The sequence below is a fragment of the Heptranchias perlo genome, chromosome 18 (assembly GCF_035084215.1).
Source record: "Heptranchias perlo isolate sHepPer1 chromosome 18, sHepPer1.hap1, whole genome shotgun sequence".
In the NCBI taxonomy this organism is placed as follows: domain Eukaryota; kingdom Metazoa; phylum Chordata; class Chondrichthyes; order Hexanchiformes; family Hexanchidae; genus Heptranchias; species Heptranchias perlo.
Window position 1 is genome coordinate 2,784,816 of NC_090342.1, and position 23,301 is coordinate 2,808,116.

At 47.4% G+C, this 23,301-nt stretch overlaps 1 protein-coding gene across 1 annotated transcript in view; it reads right to left on the minus strand.

Annotated features, from left to right (window-relative positions):
• The window catches only part of utp20 (UTP20 small subunit processome component), a 106,220-nt gene that overhangs the window by 31,520 nt on the left and 51,399 nt on the right, over positions 1-23,301 (minus strand). Inside the window, exons 33-45 of the mRNA XM_067999214.1 lie at positions 22,454-22,597; positions 17,094-17,147; positions 16,838-16,990; positions 12,804-12,959; positions 11,579-11,716; positions 8,890-9,027; positions 7,856-7,995; positions 7,135-7,223; positions 4,690-4,967; positions 4,458-4,597; positions 2,723-2,879; positions 1,559-1,657; positions 165-332 (exon numbers count right to left, since the gene is read on the minus strand). Coding sequence (XP_067855315.1) covers positions 165-332; positions 1,559-1,657; positions 2,723-2,879; positions 4,458-4,597; positions 4,690-4,967; positions 7,135-7,223; positions 7,856-7,995; positions 8,890-9,027; positions 11,579-11,716; positions 12,804-12,959; positions 16,838-16,990; positions 17,094-17,147; positions 22,454-22,597 — 1,854 coding nt within the window. The remainder of the gene's footprint in view (positions 1-164; positions 333-1,558; positions 1,658-2,722; positions 2,880-4,457; positions 4,598-4,689; positions 4,968-7,134; positions 7,224-7,855; positions 7,996-8,889; positions 9,028-11,578; positions 11,717-12,803; positions 12,960-16,837; positions 16,991-17,093; positions 17,148-22,453; positions 22,598-23,301) is intronic.

A 23,301-nucleotide genomic window follows, 5' to 3' on the forward strand; every position in this document is an offset into this window, starting at 1 on the left:
ATTCAATCTGTACAAATGGGCGAAAGGAAATGGACAAAAGATGTTGACCAACGGAAATGCACCAGTGAACGATACGTTGGTTTGGTACGGTGTCCAAGCACAGATAAATTATGTTACAAAGAAGAAAGCGAGAAGTTATTTGCCAATTGTTGCACTGACTTTACCTCTTTCAGAGGAAGGATCAGCTTAGTCACTTGTGCCTTTCCCACATACTGAGCCAGAATCTCATAGGAGTCATAGCTTTTGCTCCTCCTCGCTTCCATCACTTTGCTTATGATCCCCTTCACTTCCTTTTCTTCAGCAATTTCACCAAACAGCTCGTGGTTAAAAATCTAGAGAGAGAGAAAGAAAAAGAGAGAGAGAGAGAGAAAGAGAGAGAGAGAGAGAGAGAGAGAATGATTTCTTTTACGCTCATAACATTTCTTAATTTCAGCACAATAGTTTTTTTTTTAAACAACGCCACTAATGCTACTAAGAGCAGCAGTGGATGAAGAATTCATCATAGCTTTTAAAAGAGAAGTGGATAAATATTTGAAAAAGAGAACATTAAAAGGGTATGGGGAAAGAGCGGGGGAATTGGGACTAAGGAGATAGCACAGGCGTGATGAGCTGAATGGTTTCACCCTCTAAAAACAAGATCATTGACTGTAAAAGTGATCTTTGTTAGGTGTCAGTTGTGGCTCAGTGGGTAGCGCTCTCGCCTCTGAGTCAGAGGGTCGTGGGTTCAAGTCCCACTCCAGATGCTTGAGCACAAAATCCAGGCTGACACTCCCAGTGCAGTACTGAGGGAGCGCTGCACTGTCGGACGGTCAGTACTGAGGGAGTGCTGCACTGTCGGAGGGTCAGTACTGAGGGAGCGCTGCACTGTCGGACGGTCAGTACTAAGGGAGTGCTGCACTGTCGGACGGTCAGTACTGAGGGAGCGCTGCACCGTCGGACGGTCAGTACTGAGGGAGCGCTGCACCGTCGGACGGTCAAGTACTGAGGGAGTGCTGCACCGTCGGACGGTCAGTACTGAGGGAGTGCTGCACCGTCGGACGGTCAGTACTGAGGGAGTGCTGCACCGTCGGACGGTCAGTACTGAGGGAGTGCTGCACCGTCGGACGCTCAGTACTGAGGGAGTGCTGCACCGTCGGACGCTCAGTACTGAGGGAGTGCTGCATTGTCGGACGTACTGTCTTTTGGATGAGACATTAAACCAAGGCCCCGTCTGCCCTCTTAGGTGGGTGTAAAAGATCCCATAGCACTATTCAAAGAAGAGCAGGGGAGTTCTCCCCAGTGTCTTGGGCAATAATTATCCCTCAACCAACACCTAAAACAGATTATCTGTCATTTTCACGTTGCCGTTTGTGGGATCTTGCTGTGTGCAAATTGGCTGCCGCGTTTCCTACATTACAACAGTCACTACATTTCAAAGAAATACTTCATTGGTTGTGAAGTGTTTTGGGATGTCCTCAAGTTGTGAAAGGCGCTGTATAAATATGAGTTCATTCTTTCTTCCCTTAATATGCACTGGTATGTGACTCCATTACAATAACTTCAGTGAATAAACTCTTACCGCAATTAGGGTGTCCATACAGGGGTCCAAATCTCCACTGTTAAGTTTAGTTACAAGACTCTTTAACAGCATGTAGACGGTGTATGTCAAAACATGAACCTAGCAAGATGGAAGAGAGATGAATGAGAGTATCACATGCGGTCTGGGAACAGTGTTTTATATCTCTATAGTCGAGGTGACAGAAAAGTGTGTAAGATTTTCAATGCGAGGCCCTCAATAATGTTAAGCGAAACCTACTTTGTATATTGATGCCATTTTTTGTAGCCAAAATGGACTACGGGAATTTTATCCCTAGGGTATTAGAAATGCACCAAAAGGATAACTAAAGGTTAAAAAATATTCTTCATTTTATCTCTTCAGATACAGGCGTAATTTCACCAAGTGTCATCCCTGGGCAGCAAACAAACTAGCAGACATGGGACCACAGCACCGTATCGGCGATTTCCTCGCCCACGTTTGCCTCTAGCGAGATTCTGTGCCAGGAGTGAAGATTTACAAAGTGGCCCCAATAGTCTCTGCCTATCAGATCGACCTGTGATTGACGGAGGGTGAGTAATATCAGCTCTCGATAACATTCGAGAAACAAAACTGATCGATGGTATTACTCTTCAAATATAAAATATCAATCGCTGCAAATCTTTGGGCTGGGAATAGAAAGCAAAAAGCACTACCAGTGAGTAAACCACACATCCCTTCTTCGACAGCACCTCCCAAACCGCTGACCTCCACCATCTAGAAGGACAAGGGCAGCAGGTGCATGGGAACAACATCACCTCCAAGTTCCCCTCCGAGTCACACACCATCCCGACTTGGAAATATATCGCCGTTCCTTCATCGTCGCTGGGTCAAAATCCTGGAACTCCCTTCCTAACAACACTGTGGGAGAACCTTCACCACACGAACTGCAACAGTTCAAGAAGGCAGCTCACCACCACCTTCTCGAGGGGCGATTAGGGATGGGCAATAAATGCCGGCCTCGCCAGCGACGCCCACATCCTGAGAATAAAATTTAACAAAAACCCTGCTGCCAAAATTTAGAAAACCCCAAAAAAACTTGGGTTTCCGACAATATTTGGACAATTTATTCTCACAAGTAGAACTGCAAGGCTACTATTAATGCAATATTCCAAGTTCCGACTTTAGTGAGGTCACGGCACACGTTACCTGATAGCCCTTGGTTAAAGCCGACTGCATCTCTTTCAGAAGGTAGAGGAGGTACCCGGGACCCAGGGCCTCGATTATTTTGGTCAGGGTATTGCGGGCGACGTCTCTGATCTCCTGCGCTCGGTTTCTCAACAGCATACAGACTTTAATGAGGATGCTGTGGGCAGAGAGGGAAAAGCAAATTCTGTAAACGAAGGGGAATGGAGAGCAAGGCGGGGGGGGGGGGGGGGGGGGGAACGGAGAGCAAGGCGGGGGGGGGGGGGGAACGGAGAGCAAGGCGGGGGGGGGGGGGGGAACGGGGAGCAAGGCGGGGGGGGGGGGGGGGGGAACGGGGAGCAAGGCGGGGGGGGGGGGGGGGAACGGAGAGCAAGGCGGGGGGGGGGGGGAACGGAGAGCAAGGCGGGGGGGGGGGGGGAACGGAGAGCAAGGCGGGGGGGGGGGGGAACGGAGAGCAAGGCGGGGGGGGGGGGGAACGGAGAGCAAGGCGGGGGGGGGGGGGAACGGAGAGCAAGGCGGGGGGGGGGGGGGAACGGAGAGCAAGGCGGGGGGGGGGGGGGGAACGGAGAGCAAGGCGGGGGGGGGGGGGGAACGGAGAGCAAGGCGGGGGGGGGGGGGGGGGGAACGGAGAGCAAGGCGGGGGGGGGGGGGGGGGAACGGAGAGCAAGGCGGGGGGGGGGGGGGGAACGGAGAGCAAGGCGGGGGGGGGGGGGGGGGAACGGAGAGCAAGGCGGGGGGGGGGGGGGGAACAGAGAGCAAGGCGGGGGGGGGGGAACAGAGAGCAAGGCGGGGGGGGGGGAACAGAGAGCAAGGCGGAGGGGGGAACGGAGAGCAAGGCGGGGGGGGGGAAACGGAGAGCAAGGTGGGGGGGGGGGGAGAAACGGAGAGCAAAGCGGGGGGGGAAACGGAGAGCAAGGCGGGGGGGCAGGGGAACGGAGAGCAAGGCGGGGGGGCAGGGGAACGGAGAGCAAGGCGGGGGGGCAGGGGAACGGAGAGCAAGGCGGGGGGGCAGGGGAACGGAGAGCAAGGCGGGGGGGCAGGGGAACGGAGAGCAAGGCGGGGGGGCAGGGGAACGGAGAGCAAGGCGGGGGGGCGGGGGAACGGAGAGCAAGGCGGGGGGGCGGGGGAACGGAGAGCAAGGCGGGGGGGCGGGGGAACGGAGAGCAAGGCGGGGGGGCGGGGGAACGGAGAGCAAGGCGGGGGGGCGGGGGAACGGAGAGCAAGGCGGGGGGGGGGGGGAACGGAGAGCAAGGCGGGGGGGGGGGGAACGGAGAGCAAGGCGGGGGGGGGGGGAACGGAGAGCAAGGCGGGGGGGGGGAACGGAGAGCAAGGCGGGGGGGGGGAACGGAGAGCAAGGCGGGGGGGGGGAACGGAGAGCAAGGCGGGGGGGGGGAACGGAGAGCAAGGCGGGGGGGGGAACGGAGAGCAAGGCGGGGGGGGGGGGGCGGGAACGGAGAGCAAGGCGGGGGGGGGGGGGGGCGGGAACGGAGAGCAAGGCGGGGGGGGGGGCGGGAACGGAGAGCAAGGCAGGGGGGGGCGGAACGGAGAGCAAGGCGGGGGGGGGGGGGGGGGGGGGGGAGAGCAAGGGGTGGGGGGGAGCTGAGTTCTATGTCTTTAGTATAGTTAACATCTCTCTTCTCCAATCCTGGAATTGACTTGAATAAATCTCCCCCCCTCTCCCTTACACATGCAGAGTGAATACAATCACTCCCAAGTACAGGATGTTTAACGGCAGTACCTGGGTAAATTAGAATCCATGATTTCCTTGGGAAGAGTCTGCATCAGTGTAACCATCGTAAAAGCTATCGGAATACGCACCAACTCCTCATCATTCACTATTTTTGATTTCACCAACTTGTGCTGCTCATCTCTTTTTACCTGTTAACAATGAAAAAATAAACTTGACCAACAGAGATACCTAAACACAGAGAGAGGGAGGGACAGCGTATTAGAGAGTTTTGCCTACAGACCTTTGCAATTAAGCATTTCTGCAGCTTGGGCAGGATGTTATTGGTGACAGCCCCTTGAATGTGCTGGATCAGATTTTCCACGTCCTGCCTACTCCTGGGCTGAGTGGAGATGGGTTTCTTCACATCCTTGGTTGGGACACGTTCTCCAGCTGCGTCGTCATCATCACGCTCACCGCCATCTTCATCTAACCTCTCTGCAGATTCTCCCTTCTCTTCATCGATATCATCTTCCAATTCCATGGCTTCAGCCACATCTTCCTCATCTCCTTTCATGGCATCTACAGGACGGAAGGACAATGTCAAAGGAACAGCACTGGACAAACCGTGCTGTCAACAAAGAGGAACCAATGCTGGCCGTACGGTCAACTTAGCATTCAGGTCGTAAAACCATCACAGCGTCCTCGACTGGATGAAGAAGCTATGAATTACATCGAGTCTACAGCACAGAAACAGGCCATTCGGCCCAACAGGTCTGTGCTGGTGTTTATGCTCCACACGAGCCTCCACTCACCCTTCTTCATCTCACCCTATCTGCATTTCCTTCTATTCCTTTCTCCCTCATGTGTTTATCTAGATTCCCCTTAAATGTATCTATGCTATTCACCTCAACTACTCCTTGTGGTAGCAAGTTCCACATTCTAACCACTCTCTGGGTAAAGAAGTTTCTCCTGAATTTCCTATTGGATTTATCAGTGACTATCTTATATTTATGGTCCCTAGTTTTGGTCGCCCCCACAAGTGGAAACATCTTCTCCACGTCTACCCTATCAAACCCCGCCACAATTTATCAAGACCTCTATTAGGTCACCCCTCAGCCTTCTCTCTTCTAGAACCTTTCCTGATAAGGATATCCTCTCAGTTCTGGTATCATCCTCGTGAATCTTTTTTGCACCTTCTCCAATGCCTCCATCTCCTTTTTATTATATGGAGGCCAGAACGGTGCACAATACTCTAAGACAGACTATAGAAACTGGAGATCTATTCATCAGAACAATGAAGGCTAAGAAGAGATCTGAGAGAGGAGCTCAAAGTTATTAGAGTTTCTGATAAAGTAAACTGGGAAAAAAACACCACCACTGGTCGGCGACGAGAGGGCATAAATTTATCGCCACCAAAACAACAAAGGGAGAGGTTACGAGATTTCTTTTGAAATGCGGGAGGTTGTCAGGATATGAAATGTCCAACCAGAAACAGCAGGCGAAGAAGAATCCATATTAGCTTTCAAAAGGGAAGTGGATAGATCTTTGAAAATAAATTTCGAAGGGTTATGGGAAAAGGGCAGGGGCAATGGGACTGTGGAAAGTTCTGAGAGAGCCAGCACAGGGGACGATGGACAGAATGGCCTCCTTCTGTGCTGTAAAATTCTAGGATTCTATGTCTTTCAACAGACACCATTTTGAAACCCCTGCTCAAAGACACTTGCTCTTTAAAATACTTAAATAGATTTTCTAACCTGTTTTGGCTAACATCCATGATATGCAAGCTGCATGACTCATTTCTGCAAATTATTGGTTTGATATATAGTCATGGTCACCAGACAGGACAGTTGACACAGCGCACACCCTCTCTCTAACTTTCTTCAACAAGCGATGACAAAAAATAAACACCATGGCCTGGAGTTTCCACATGATTTCCGCCCAGGTAACAGCGTAACCCGGGCGGAATTGAATGAAATAGTGCTTAAAGATCGCAGAATTATAAGTGCAAGTGAATTACCCCCTTAACCACTTTGCCCTGGAGTATCCACAATTTTTTAAGCTGGTTCAAAAGTCCATTCGCCCGAAGCAGCCCTCACCCTGCCTCACCCCCGATAAAACTGGCCACATCCCCAGGTTGGAATGGCGAGTCTCCTCCGATCGCCCTCGTTCCAGGGTGGGGGGGTTCATCACATTGCACCCAGAATCTCGGGGGCACAGGCAGCCGCGGTCACATGAATCCGACATTAATCATCTGCATCTGCCGTGACCAGGCAGTCAACTGAAACCTGATCCAGGTCTGTTTCTCCCGCTGGTGCTGCTGCAATTACCTTAAATTCAGTTTAAATTTAGTTCAGATTCAGTTTAAATTCAGGTTAAATTACTTTAAATTCAGGTTAAATTACTTTAAATTCAGGTTAAATTACTTTAAATTTGGTTTAAGTGCCCTGCCCTGATTCAATTAGTTCAAAAAGTTGAAGAATGGCTCAATTCCCAGCAATCCCACTCCTCTGAGATGCTGCAGGACGCCCCCGTTCCAGTTATAGATCGATTATGCTGCTTGAACGCGCTGATTCGCGGGAGACTTTACGTTCGGACTTTATGCTAATGAGTTTGCACGGAAACTTCAGCGTAATTTCAACCTCGGCAGAAGCGGCGCAGTGTCCGGTGTATTTTGGCCGCATTTTTCGACCCCTCGCGGAAACTCCAGGCCTACGTTGTAAAAAGGCAGATTTTTTTGGACACCTACTTTCGTCTTCAGTTGTCTGAACTGCGTCAAACTCCTTCCAAAGGGTCTCTGGGTCAAAGTGAAAGGCTTGCAACACGGACAGTAACAAACTGTTTGAGAGAAAATTATTCACAGCAAGTAAGGAAAACAGAATTGGTGTTGGAAAAATTCACAATTTGTAGGGGCTATTTTAACAGATGGGAATTATAAAAATGAAACGGTTTCCACATCCTTAGTTATTGACAATACTGGATATGCTGGAGCATTTACAGAACTTCTGCCAAACAATAGCTTAAGAACGTAAGGGTATTACACTCTATTCACAAAATAGTCTTGAAACATACTAATGTTAATCAGGGCCATACTAATGTTAATCAGATTGCCTGAACTAGTTCCGATCGCCTAAAGGGGTCGGAGAGGAATTTCCCTGATTTTGCCCCCTCAAATTGGCCTGGATTTTTATCTGGTTTATCGCCTCTCCCAGGAGTTTTGGGTGGTGTGGGGAGCGTATGCATTGTGCGACACAGGGTGTGCCAATTGGGTGGGACAGACTGGATGGACCAGCAGGTCTTTTCCTGTCCTTCATTGTCCGTGTGAAAGTACTTTATCGTATTTAACAAGAACAAGCCTCAGAGCGAGTGTTAAGACGCCTGGATTGTAAAAAAAAAATAAAATCACTGAAGAACTCTTCATTAATTTGCTTGCATCGTTCGTCACTCCAGGCCCATTTTCACGTACACACCTGACAGCCAGTTTCTGATTGATCTGCCCAGTCTGCAGAACGTGAATGTAGCGTTTGAGGTGATAAATATACGGCGACCACGTGAGGTGTCTGCAGGCAGCTCCAACAAGTTCCACAGAAGCCGAGGTCATGTTCTCATACTGGAGAATTTTTGTAATGAAAGGATAAACAAAAGAGAGTGAAACACAATTGAATTACGTTTGGTTAGAAGTTACGCTACAGTTGTATAAAGCTCTGGTTAGATCACATCTGGAGTACTGCATTCCCTGCCTCCACCTTTTCCCCTGGCTCTGTACTTGCTTAAAATCTGTTAATCTCTAACATCTTCCAGTCCTGATGAAAGGTCATCGACCTGGAACGTTAACTCTGTTTTTCTCTCTCCACAGATGCTGCCTGACCTGCTGAGTGTTTCCAGCATTTTCTGTTTTTACTTTTGGAGATACTGCGTTCAGTTCTGGGCACCGCACCTCAGGAAGGATATATTGGCCTGGGAGGGGGTGCAGCGCAGATTCACCAGAATGATACCGGGGCTAAAAGGGTTAAATTATGAGGACAGGTTGCACAGACTAGACTTGTATTCCCTTGAGTATAGAAGATTAAGGGGTGATCTAATTGAGATGTTTAAGATGATTAAAAGGATTTGATAGGGTAGATACTATTTCTGGAGTACTATGTTCTGAGTATTGAGGAGAAACTATTTCCTCTGGTGGGGGAGTCCAGAACACGAGGGACATAGCCTTAAAATTAGAGCTAGGCCTTTCAGGGGTGATGTCAGGAAGCACTTCTTCACACAAAGGGGAGTGGAAATCTGGAACACTCTCCCCCAAGAAGCTGTTGAGGCTGGGGGTCAATTGAAAATTTCAAAACTGAGATTGATAGATTTTTTTTTAGGTAAGGGTATTATGGGATATGGAACAAAGGCAGATAAATGGAGTTAAGAATCAGATCAGCCATGATTTAATAGAATGGCGGAACAGGCTCGAGGGGCTGAATGGCCTCCTCCTGTTCCTAAGGTATAACAATCCAGTTCTTACCTTCAGCATGCTTTCATTGAACAGCGTTGAAGTAGCATATGGCATGATGTAGTTCACCAGAGATTTAGAGGACAGGGCGATTTTCCCCTCATCAACCTGCTTCGCTAGTTTTTTCAAGGCACGAGCTCGTCTGTGAATCTAAACGTCCCAAGAGTTTAAAAGAAAAAAATCAGGATCTCCTTACCTTGATAATTCCCGCCAATTCTAAATTCAAACTGTGTTTGTGGCAAAAACTGAGCCTGCGATTTTGTTTTGTTCTCGGATGTGAGTGACACTGGCAAGACCGCATTTAGTTCTCTAGTTACCCCCGAGGACATTAAATGCCAACCATGTAATAGCGTGGGGCTGGAGTCGCAGATAGGCCCAGACCTGGTAAGGACGGCAGGTTACCTTCCCTGGAGGACATTAGCGAACCAGTTGGGTTTTTACGACAATCCGACAGCTTTTCACGGTCACTTTATCCGGTGCTAGCCCACAAATTATCAGGTTTATTGAACTCAATTTCACAATGGTGAAAGGATGGGACAGTGAAGATAGAAGCAGACTGTTTCCAGTAGTTGAGGGGGTCAAGAACGAGGGGGCCAGAGATACAAGATTAAATGTAAGAGATTTAGAACAGAGAGCAGGAGAAACATCTTCACACACAGTCATGAGGCTGTGGAATTCACTTACTGGGTGAAGCAGAAACTATGTCAACGTTCAAGATTAGATTAGATAGGAAAAGGGGATAAAGGGATATGGGAACAGGGTGGGTCAATGTGACTGGAAATATTTGCCCACGTGGAGGGGAAATGCTGGCACGGACTGGTTGGGCTGAACTGCCCGTTTCCATGTTGTAACTTCGATGCATTTCTGCACATAACTTTTGCTATGGTGGGATTTGAACTCATGATTGTTGGGTTACTGGTCTAGTACTATATCCACTACACTACTGTACCCTCGATTATTATTAATAGCAAGGCTTTAGAGGACAAATTCACTCACTCTGCATTCTAAGAAAGGGCTACGATATCACAGCGCCAATGGTCTGTCCCACACTCCCAGAGCGTTTCTCTCTACTGGGAGTGTGGGATCGGTGAATTCATCCTTACATCAGCTCTTCAATTGATCATTTAATAACTGCAACATTAACTAGGAACAAACATGTTTTTGCACAGCCTCGGTCAGTGGAAATTTCCTTAACCAAGAGATTGGTTAGAATGCGGAACTCACTACCACAGGGAATGGTTGAGGCGAATAACACAGATGCTTTAAAAAAAAAACCATTATTCAAGCTTTCTATAATATTGCTAACCTGGTTAGGGAAAAGCATTATGTTCACTTTCCCTGTGAACAAAGGCTTTCTGTTCATCCAAAACAAGCTTTTGGGTTCTTTATGAGGGCCTTTTTGAGTAATGAACATCTGGTGTCATTCTCATCTGCTCATGAGATGGGAAAGGGGAGTCGTCTCTAATTTGGGTAAAGATAAGAGTTCTTGATAACTCAGAGGCAGCTAATCATAAGGAAGGCTAATAATGCCAGGCTTTCTGTTATCTGAGATGTCTGGGGTGTCTTTGTGTGACTGACCTACAGACTCTGAGCAGTTTTGATAAGGGGGGTTCGAGTAATGTCAGTAACAAATGTTTAAAGACTGAGTCTTGTATTGGAGGCAGAGAAAGCTATTGATGTTTGCACACAGCCTATATAGAGCTAATGTGTTTAAAAACGTACATGAGTACTTCTTCGTATTGATTAGAACTTTCTCAGAGCTCAACTAATATCAAAGACCTTCGAGAGGTGTACCTTGAAGCTTTGTACAGTGATAAACTTTGTCAGGTTATATTCATCTTATTAGTATGTAGAATTGTACTCTTGTACTTTAACATCTTTGGTACTTTTTGTAACTTCTTAATAAAGCTATTATACTTTGGGACAAAACGCCCTGCAGCCTTTTTCATTAAGGACTAAACTCGTAAAATAGACGACGCATTTAAAGGGAAGTTAGATAAACACACGAGGGAGAAAGGAATAGAAGGATATGCTGATAGGATGAGATGAAGTAGGGAGGAAGGAGGCACGTGTGGAGCATAAATACCAGCACAGATCAGTGGGGCCGAATGGCCTGTTTCTGTGCTGTAGAATCGATGTAACTCGATGAAACTTCCCTTATTGTGTGGAGGTTGCTGCACATCATGAAAACCATCTCTAGTAGAATCACACATCAGCAAAAAAAAACTTTTATTTTAAGCCTGGAAATTATTAAGCCTGCAAATATTTAGCATGTTACTATGATATCCCTCTGCGCTGTTATAACAAAGGCCTTAACCTATTTTAAAATGGCAGATGAATGCTGTACAGACATGTTAAGCATTCACCAACTAATCTCACCAACAGTCACTTCTAGACTTTCAAAACAAATGTCACAATATTCATGGTTATGCAAAGTTCTATTGATGAAAAGCAAGTTTAAATTAAGCTATTAAACTGATATTTGTTTGCAAAGGCACGTCACACACTTCATTATTTTCCTGATTCCAATTATTTGCATTCTATGCAAAGAATGACCAAAGATAATTTGTAAAACACTTCCAGTTTTGAATGTTTTTGAAGCAATTTGATCTGTTTTCTAAGCACCATTAGGCCCTGCTATGGGGCAGAATTTATTACCAGTTTTTAAAACATATTAAAAGGCATGTCTTATACAATTCACCTGGATGTGTTTCATATTCTCAAAGAAATCCATTTCTGGATCGTGATCAGTTAGCTGGACCAGGTCCCGGAACTCCATCCTCTGGGGGAACGCACGGATTAAACTGCAAAGGAGGGTTGTGTATTCTTGTTGAACACTCTGCAATAAATCAAAACAAAAAAATGGGAGAAAGGAAACAACAATACAATGAAATTAAGTACTGCTGCAGTGTAATTCTATCAAGGCAGGTGCATGGGATTAGGAGACTGCTCTTGTGGAGGATAAACACTAACTGGTTAGGCCGAATGGCCTGTTTCCGTTTTGTAACTTCTTTGTAACGAGAATGATTCAATGATTAGAGCAGCATAATAAAGCAAAATGGACTATTTATCGCTACCGGGATTTGAGTAAAGCAGGGCTCCAGAGTCAGGGATTTCCCAATGGGCGGAGCTGCAGCACTCAAGAAGCTCGACACTAACTGGGACAAAGCAGTCTGCTCGATCGGCAGCCCATCCCCCACCTTAAACACCTGCCCCCTCCCCCACCTTAGACACCCGCTCCCTCCCCCACCTTAGACACCCGCTCCCTCCCCCAAGGGATGCACTGCAGCAACTTGCCAAGGTTTCTTCGACAGCACCTCCCAAACCCGCGACCTCCACCACCTAGAAGGACAAGGGCAGCAGGTGCATGGGAACAACATCACCTCCAAGTTCCCCTCCAAATCACACACCATCCTGACTTGGACATATATCGGCCATTCCTTCATTGTTGCCGAGTCAAAATTCTAGAACTCCCGACCTCACAGCATTGCTGGACACATCAGCAGCTGTGGCCATACATCTCTGAACTATTGTAAACAATTTTACAACACCAAGTTATAGTCCAGCAATTTTATTTTAAATTCACAAGCTTTCGGAGATTTTCTCCTTCCTCAGGCAAATGTTTCAAGATCTCCTTGAAGCCTACGCATTTATACATATTGAACAATAAAACATGGTGTTTACAGACTGCCCCTGCAACTGCCCGTTGCCAAGGCAATCACCGTGTTCAGACAGAGAGGTGTTACCTGCAGAACCTCCGAATACACATTCAACAAAAAAACAAACAGGGAAAAAAAACAGAGAAAAAAAAACACAGAGAGAGGCAGAAACATCCGGAAGGCAGAGAGAGCCAGCAAATGACCCATTATATTAAAAACAGATAAAACAGATCTCTGAACTAGGTTTATCTGTCCACGTTACTTTACCTCAATCTTTGATTTTAGACAATTCCTCAAGGTCTCCAGCAGAGTGAGGGTGACCAACTCCTTGTATTCCTCCTCCGAGCAGTCAGTAGAAGCCACTTGGTGGACAACTGCAGTTAAGCAAAGTGTCGCACTGTCACTTAGAGTCATCTCACCCAACTGAAAGAGAAATCACAGGGCAAAAGTGTGGCTCACCTCATTGTAGAGTCGAGAAGCCCTATCCCCAGCAATGAACGATTAAGGTAAGTCAGGGGAATGTTCATGGTTTTGTGCCTGAGTGGAGAGTTTGCTCGCAAGGGAGCAAGCCCAAATCCTGTCCGTTTAAATTAATACGATTCTTCCCACCTGACTGTCCTGTATTTGCTGCACTGAGACAGCCCAACACACTCAGGCATAAGACCAGGAAAATCTACTCCATCTCTTTGTAAAGGAGCTGCTAGTTAGGAACTATAAAAGAAAACTCTAAAATTAGAACAGATTTTCATCAATGTTGTTTACAAAAAATTAATGTGGATTTTTTTTAATACTGTAATACACTACATCCCCCTGATCGCTAAAAGCATATCCTCCTGTAATACACTACATCCCCCTGATCGCTAAAAGCATATCCTCCTGTAATACACTACATCCCCCCGATCACTAAAAGCATATCCTCCTGTAATACACTACATCCCCCCGATCACTAAAAGCATATCCTCCTGTAATACACTACATCCCCCTGATCGCTAAAAGCATATCCTCCTGTAATACACTACATCCCCCCGATCACTAAAAGCATATCCTCCTGTAATACACGATATCCCCCGATCGCTAAAAGCATATCCTCCTGTAATACACTACATCCCCCTGATCGCTAAAAGCATATCCTCCTGTAATACACTACAACCCGATCACTAAAAGCATATCCTCCTGTAATACACTACATCCCCCTGATCGCTAAAAGCATATCCTCCTGTAATACACTACATCCCGATCACTAAAAGCATATCCTCCTGTAATACACTACATCCCCCCAATCACTAAAAGCATATCCTCCTGTAATACACTACATCCCCCCGATCGCTAAAAGCATATCCTCCTGTAATATACTACATCCCGATCACTAAAAGCATATCCTCCTGTAATACACTACATCCCCCCAATCGCTAAAAGCATATCCTCCTGTAATACACTACATCCCCCGATCGCTAAAAGCATATCCTCCTGTAATACACGACATCCCCCCGATCGCTAAAAGCATATCCTCCTGTAATACACTACATCCCCCCGATTGCTAAAAGCATATCCTCCTGTAATACACTACATCCCCCCGATCACTAAAAGCATATCCTCCTGTAATACACTACATCCCCCCGATCGCTAAAAGCATATCCTCCTGTAATACACTACATCCCCCCGATCACTAAAAGCATATCCTCCTGTAATACACTACATCCCCCCGATCACTAAAAGCATATCCTCCTGTAATACACTACATCCCCCCGATCACTAAAAGCATATCCTCCTGTAATACACGACATCCCCCCGATCGCTAAAAGCATATCCTCCTGTAATACACTACATCCCCCCGATCGCTAAAAGCATATCCTCCTGTAATACACTACATCCCCCCGATCGCTAAAAGCATATCCTCCTGTAATACACTACATCCCCCGATCGCTAAAAGCATATCCTCCTGTAATACACGACATCCCCCGATCGCTAAAAGCATATCCTCCTGTAATACACTACATCCCCCCGATCGCTAAAAGCATATCCTCCTGTAATACACTACATCCCCCCGATCGCTAAAAGCATATCCTCCTGTAATACACTACATCCCCCGATCGCTAAAAGCATATCCTCCTGTAATACACTACATCCCCCCGATCGCTAAAAGCATATCCTCCTGTAATACACTACATCCCCCTGATCGCTAAAAGCATATCCTCCTGTAATACACTACAACCCGATCACTAAAAGCATATCCTCCTGTAATACACTACATCCCCCTGATCGCTAAAAGCATATCCTCCTGTAATACACTACATCCCGATCACTAAAAGCATATCCTCCTGTAATACACTACATCCCCCCGATCACTAAAAGCATATCCTCCTGTAATACACTACATCCCCCCGATCGCTAAAAGCATATCCTCCTGTAATATACTACATCCCGATCACTAAAAGCATATCCTCCTGTAATACACTACATCCCCCCGATCGCTAAAAGCATATCCTCCTGTAATACACTACATCCCCCCGATTGCTAAAAGCATATCCTCCTGTAATACACTACATCCCCCGATCGCTAAAAGCATATCCTCCTGTAATACACGACATCCCCCCGATCGCTAAAAGCATATCCTCCTGTAATACACTACATCCCCCCGATTGCTAAAAGCATATCCTCCTGTAATACACTACATCCCCCCGATCACTAAAAGCATATCCTCCTGTAATACACTACATCCCCCCGATCGCTAAAAGCATAGCCTCCTGTAATACACTACATCCCCCCGATCACTAAAAGCATATCCTCCTGTAATACACTACATCCCCCCGATCACTAAAAGCATATCCTCCTGTAATACACTACATCCCCCCGATCACTAAAAGCATATCCTCCTGTAATACACGACATCCCCCCGATCGCTAAAAGCATATCCTCCTGTAATACACTACATCCCCCCGATCGCTAAAAGCATATCCTCCTGTAATACACTACATCCCCCCGATCGCTAAAAGCATATCCTCCTGTAATACGACATCCCCCCGATCGCTAAAAGCATATCCTCCTGTAATACACTACATCCCCCTGATCGCTAAAAGCATATCCTCCTGTAATACACTACATCCCCCCGATCGCTAAAAGCATATCCTCCTGTAATACACTACATCCCCCGATCGCTAAAAGCATATCCTCCTGTAATACACTACATCCCCCCGATCGCTAAAAGCATATCCTCCTGTAATACACGACATCCCCCGATCGCTAAAAGCATATCCTCCTGTAATACACGACATCCCCCGATCGCTAAAAGCATATCCTCCTGTAATATACTACATCCCGATCACTAAAAGCATATCCTCCTGTAATACACTACATCCCCCCGATCGCTAAAAGCATATCCTCCTGTAATACACTACATCCCCCCGATCGCTAAAAGCATATCCTCCTGTAATACACTACAACCCCCCGATCGCTAAAAGCATATCCTCCTGTAATACACTACAACCCCCCGATCGCTAAAAGCATATCCTCCTGTAATACACTACATCCCCCCGATCGCTAAAAGCATATCCTCCTGTAATACACTACATCCCCCGATCGCTAAAAGCATATCCTCCTGTAATACACTACATCCCCCCGATCACTAAAAGCATATCCTCCTGTAATACACTACATCCCCCCGATCGCTAAAAGCATATCCTCCTGTAATACACTACATCCCCCCGATCACTAAAAGCATATCCTCCTGTAATACACTACATCCCCCGATCGCTAAAAGCATATCCTCCTGTAATACACTACATCCCCCGATCGCTAAAAGCATATCCTCCTGTAATACACTACATCCCCCCGATCGCTAAAAGCATATCCTCCTGTAATACACTACAACCCCCCGATCACTAAAAGCATATCCTCCTGTAATACACTACATCCCCCCGATCGCTAAAAGCATATCCTCCTGTAATACACTACAACCCCCTAATCATTAGGTCGATCTGATTTCCCTGCATTTTCCCAGTTCCATTTATCCCATCTTATTATTACATAACCTGGGATCAAAATCATTTCCAAAATCACAAAATTTAAAACGCTCAAGCATGTGATTCTTTTGTGACTGTCCCAAGGACTTCAAATCATGACATTAATTGTATACATCTTAGTTACAAACAAGAACTCAAAAGGCATTTAGGGGTATTGCATTTTCTAGTTAAGGTATAACATCAATCTGCGTAAATCCATTCAGCAGTTTCAAGAATTTGCACGTTATGGTTTTATGAAATTAAGCCTGTGTGTAAACATGCATTGGGAGGTTATATACCAACCTGTATGGAGTGGAAGCAGTTGTGCATAATTGGAATTAGGTACACCATATCCAACCTTCTCATCTCTCTGATAAAGTTAGTCGCCAGTTGGAAAGCAGTCAAGCGTTCGTCAAAGTCAATCTCATCAAGGTGTCTTCGATCAAAGGCATTTAACTAACACCAGAAAAAGTGATCGGGTCAGAACTCAGAACATCATTACATAAATGTAAACTTTGCGCTAACTAGGTGACAAAGTTTGAGGAAAATTTCACCGTACCTTAGTGATGATTTCAGTAACGTACGTGAGACCACTGTCCAGATCTGCCAAGGTCTTAAAAAAATATAAAAGGCAAACAATTAAAATAAAATATACAAAATGTAATAATGTTTCAATCAAATTAGGCAGGTTATTGTCGACAAATGGGATTAAGGTTTGTTAAAAATTGTATAGGAACAGGAGGAGGCCATTCAGCCCCTCGAGCCTGTTCCGCCATTCAATTAGATCATAGCTGATCTGTATCTTAACTCCATTTACCCACCTTGGCTCCTTAACCCTTAATACCCTTACCCTGCAAAAATCTGTCAATCTCAGTTTTGAAATTTTCAATTGACCCCCAGCCTCAACAGCTTTTTGGGGGGAAGAGAGTTCCAGATTTCCACTCCCCTTTGTGTGAAGAAGTGCTTCCTGACATCACCCCTGAACAGCCTAGCTCTAAAGGTAATACTGTGGGGGTAGGTGGGCTAGATGGAGCAATGGTCTTCTCCTGCCTGAAACTGGTACCATATTACATCACCCCTAAAAACAGCACTCACTGAAAACAAGATAGGTCCGGAATTTCATTAAGAATCGTAAACTGTAGGAACAAAATTGTAAATAACTCCCCTATGTCTTCAATGAACATATTTGTGTCAAATCTTTATAAACTATGTTTGATTTTGCTTCATCTTGCAGGGAGCTGGACAGATTAACATCCACCAAGAGCAGGATGGTGTGTGAGAAGGACCTTCCCAACACTGCCAGCAACACGCGGGAATTACCTAGCAACCACAAGGCAAGAAACGGACAGATTCAGTCCGTTTTTCTTTGGTTAGAAGGCCTGACATTACTCTTGTGACACATTTGTCAGAAGCACAGCTAATGAAATGTTTTTACTTTTTTTTTAAATGCGGAAGGCAGACAGAACAGTTAATGTAGCAATTATGGTTAAGCCACGAGTAGATCAGAATTGGTTTAAGCTGTGTGCTTGCAGGTCCTTCCCTTTGATCACAGTGAGCTGGAATTTGCTGTGAGCAGCGAATGAACGGCACCTGAGATTCAATAGCCTTGCACCTGCCCAAAGACTTTCTATCAGCTTTTGCACGGCAAGTTCCTGTAAATTAGAGGTCTAAAAAGTCCGCCGCCCTCTACAGGGCGTCTGGGACCTGTGTGAACAGGGCAAGCAGCTGTGTATCTCAGATTGAAGCATCGTTAATAACAGCACAGAGTGAGAACCAGGAGGTGTAAGTTAGAATAGTGAATTCAATGTCAAATCAGGTACAGAAAGCGAAATAAAGAGAGGGAAAGAAAGATTGAATTAAGAGACAGAGATAAAAAAAAAGACAAAGAAAAAGTAAAAAGAGAAAATGTTACTGAGTGCTGTTAGGCTCACCGTTATTTTTACAACAAAACCGGTCCAAAGACTGACCGGGGCAAGAGCAAAGACAGGAAGCAACGATGGCAGAGAAGGATGAAACTTTAGACAACGGGACAGGATACTGACCAGGTGGGACCCTATGATGTGATTCCAGCAATCTGTTCAATGACCCAGGGGTCATAATCCACCCAACAAAGTTAAGCTCAGCGAGAATTAGACAATGTATGCTTGTTTAAAAACGGTATAAAAAGAGGGATACAAAAGAAGCAAATCTCAGTTAGGAACTTTAGCGACATTCTACGGGAGGTGTACCGCGAACGGCCTGGATAGGTAAATCGCTCACGATTCCCGGGGACCTCTTTGCACCCCAGTTTCTAGATGTAGGACTGCCTGCACTGCTCTGGATGGAGTCTCAACAACAACTTGTATTTATACAGCGCCTTTAACATAGTAAAACTTCCCAAGGTGCTTCACAGGAGCGATTATCGAACAAGGTTTGACGCCGACAAATGTTTTGAAACAATAATAAATGAAGTTAATTGTCTGACGTATTTCTGTCTTCAGCTTTCACGAATCTCTTATTAAAAGGACAAGGAATTACCCAACAGAAGGGAGCTCACCCACCTGAGATAAAGGAGCTCAAGTGTAAAGTAATTTTAAAAATACAAATTAGCAAGTTTCCCGATTTGTTTTCAAACCAACTGATGATTTTTCAACCAGCAGTCGGACCAGACTATTCCTCACAAGGCATCATTTGGAATAAATGCTAACTCAGTGTACCTGAACATATACTTCGGTTGTGTGCAGTTGCCCATTTTCAATGTATGTACGTGAACGGTTCACTTTAGGCTGCATTAATGCAGCAAATGTCAGCACTGGCGTGAAGTCGTTTGGCTTCAAATGGATGCTGAAGCTGTCGAATCAGGGCTCGAACCGACTCCGGAACAAAGCAGAGCGGGAATGTGTCTACTCGAGAATCGCATTCCTGAGTCAGATCACCACCGCCGGCCCGACATCACCACCGCCGGCCCGACATCACCACCGCCGGCCCGACATCACCACCGCCGGCCCGACATCACCACCGCCGGCCCGACATCACCACCGCCGGCCCGACATCACCACCGCCGGCCCGACATCACCACCGCCGGCCCGACATCACCACCGCCGGCCCGACATCACCACCGCCGGCCCGACATCACCACCGCCGGCTCGACATCACCACCGCCGGCCCTACATCACCACCGCCGGCTCGACATCACCACCGCCGGCTCGACATCACCACCGCCGGCTCGACATCACCACCGCCGACCCTACATCACCACCGCCGACCCTACATCACCACCGCCGGCTCTACATCACCACCGCCGGCCCTACATCACCACCGCCGGCCCGACATCACCACCGCCGGCCCTACATCACCACCGCCGGCCCGACATCACCACCGCCGGCTCGACATCACCACCGCCGGCCCTACATCACCACCGCCGGCTCTACATCACCACCGCCGGCCCTACATCACCACCGCCGGCTCTACATCACCACCGCCGGCTCTACATCACCACCGCCGGCCCTACATCACCACCGCCGGCTCTACATCACCACCGCCGGCTCTACATCACCACCGCCGGCCCTACATCACCACCGCCGGCCCTACATCACCACCGCCGGCCCTACATCACCACCGCCGGCCCGACATCACCACCGCCGGCCCTACATCACCACCGCCGGCCCTACATCACCACCGCCGGCCCTACATCACCACCGCCGGCTCTACATCACCACCGCCGACCCTACATCACCACCGCCGGCTCTACATCACCACCGCCGGCCCTACATCACCACCGCCGGCTCGACATCACCACCGCCGGCCCTACATCACCACCGCCGACCCTACATCACCACCGCCGGCCATACATCACCACCGCCGACCCTACATCACCACCGCCGACCCTACATCACCACCGCCGGCTCTACATCACCACCGCCGGCCCTACATCACCACCGCCGACCCTACATCACCACCGCCGGCTCTACATCACCACCGCCGGCCCTACATCACCACCGCCGACCCTACATCACCACCGCCGGCCATACATCACCACCGCCGGCTCTACATCACCACCGCCGGCCCTACATCACCACCGCCGGCCCGACATCACCACCGCCGACCCTACATCACCACCGCCGACCCTACATCACCACCGCCGGCCCTACATCACCACCGCCGGCTCTACATCACCACCGCCGGCTCTACATCACCACCGCCGGCCCTACATCACCACCGCCGGCCCGACATCACCACCGCCGGCCCTACATCACCACCGCCGACCCTACATCACCACCGCCGGCCCTACATCACCACCGCCGGCCCTACATCACCACCGCCGGCCCGACATCACCACCGCCGGCCCGACATCACCACCGCCGGCCCGACATCACCACCGCCGACTCCTCAGCCCCAGTGGGAGGACAGGTGCCACAGCTGTAGTGTCAGTTATGGCTCAGTGGTACCACTCTCCCCTGAGTCACAAGGTCATAGGTTCAAGTCCCACATCAGAGACTTGAGCGCATAATCCAGGATGAACCTTGTGGGAATGCTGCACTGTCGGAGATTCTGTCTTTCGGAAGCGACATTAAACCGAGGCCCCGTCTGCCCCCTCAGGAGGACGTAACAGATCCCACGGCACTATTTCGAAGAAGAGCAGGGGACTTCCCCCACCCCCCCAGTGTCCTGACCAATATTTATCCCTCAACCAACATCACTAAAAACAGGTTATCAGGTCATTATCTCATTCGCTGTTTGTGGGATCTTGCTGTGTCGCAAATTGGTTGCCCCGTTTCCTACATTACAATAGTGACTACGCTTCAAAAAGTACTTAAGAGCTTTGGGATGTCCTGAGGTTGTGAAAGGCGCTATATAAACGCAAAACTTTCATTCTTTCTTTTTAGCGTAATTCTTGTGCAAAAGAAAGTTCATAATGGAAATATCTTGTCCAATCTTACAGGAAACAGTAGCAGAGTTCACCAATATCGGGGTTTGTTCATCAGACTTTTATTCTCCTGTTCTTCAAGTGAAATGATGCAAACACCAACTAACGATCTATTCCCATCACTATTACCAGACAAAACAAATTCAGCAATGATAATCCATTTCAATTTCCACATTAATCTGAACGACGTAACAACAGGGCTGAACTTTATTGCAACACGATAAAACAATCCTGTTGATGTGAAAGCACCTGCAGAGTCGGACCTAACAGAGGCTTAAGACCCCGAACATGGATTTCCCCTAATGCTATGGATATTACTCTAAGTGTAATTGACAGTATTTACTGCGACTGGACTGGGAGAGGAGGGGGAAGGCGCAGTGTAGCCTGATAAAACAACCGAGCAATTACAAAAGAGTAAGAAAGAAAAAACTTGCATTTCTATAGCGCCTTTCACAACCTCAGGTCGACCCAAAGCGCTTTACAGCCAATAGAGTACTTTTTGAAGTGTGGTCACTGTTGTGATGTAGGAAACACGGCAGCCAATTTGCGCACAGCAAGATCCCACAAACAGCAATGTGATAAATGACCAGATAATCTGTTTTAGTGATGTTGGTTGAGGAATAAATATTGGCTCAGGACACTGGGGAGAACTCCCCTGCTCTTATTCCAAATTGTGCCATAGGATTTTTTACATCCACCCGAGAGGGCAGACGGAGCCTCGGTTTAACGTCTCATCTGAAAGACTGCACCTCCGACAGTGCAGCACTCCCTCAGTACTGGCACTGGGAGTGTCAGCCTGGATCATGTGCTCAAGTCTCTGGAGTGGGACTTGGAGGCACAATCTTCTAACTCACTGAGCCACAGCTGACACCTAAATGGTTAAAAATATAGGTGAAATTAGATAAGCAAATAAAATACAAAGAAACCTTTGGAATCAGAAAAATAACTTAGAAAAAGTTACACAAACAGGCGAATACTTAAACTTAGTTTCATTAGTTACTGGGATACTGTACCTGAAAGACTGCACACAGAGTCTGGCGGGAGAGCTTGTTCTGGATGACAGAGAAGAGGGTGGCCAAAGGCTTGCTGAAGCTGGATGGGTTTGAGCAGTGTCGCAGGAGGTTCTGAATGGTTTGCAGGATGTCAATCTCAGTGTCCTTTGGGAATTTCAGACAATTAAAATAGTTTTCAACAATACGACAATAACTTGCATTTATATAGCGTCTTTAACGTGGCAAAGCATCCCAAGGCGCTTCACAGGAGCGATCATCAGACAAAATTTGACAACATCACCCACACAAAATACTTACCATTAGTAGCTGGCCTGGAGGAGGGAATCACCAATGATTTGTGAATGCAACAGTATAAAAGTTTAATGGCTAAAATTATTCGGTCTTCTGGGAAACAGACCCATTTATTAGTTGGTTACAGAAGTGCTATCTTTTGCAATTCACTTGCAGAGCTCTCCACCACTTTATAGAATCATACAGCACAGGAGGAGGCCATTCGGCCCACCGAACCTGTGCCAGCTCTTCGAAAGTTATCCAATTAGTCCCGCTCCATCGCTCTTTCCCCATAGCCCTGCATGGGATCTTTTACCTCCGCCTGAGGGGGCAGAGGGAGCCTTGGTTTAATGCCTTATCCAAAGGACAGTACTCCAAAGACCCACCATTCAATCATTATGCCTGTCCCAAAACCATAACTGCCTTCCTACCTCCTGCCCTGCCTTCAATAGCCTCCCTAAAAGCTTTGTCTACAGCTGAGCTTTTGGACCCCTTCCCCGTCTTCCCAACTCCCCACCGTCTTTACCTTTCCCTCTCTCGGACACTTTCTTCCCGTGAAGAGTGCTTTATAAATACAG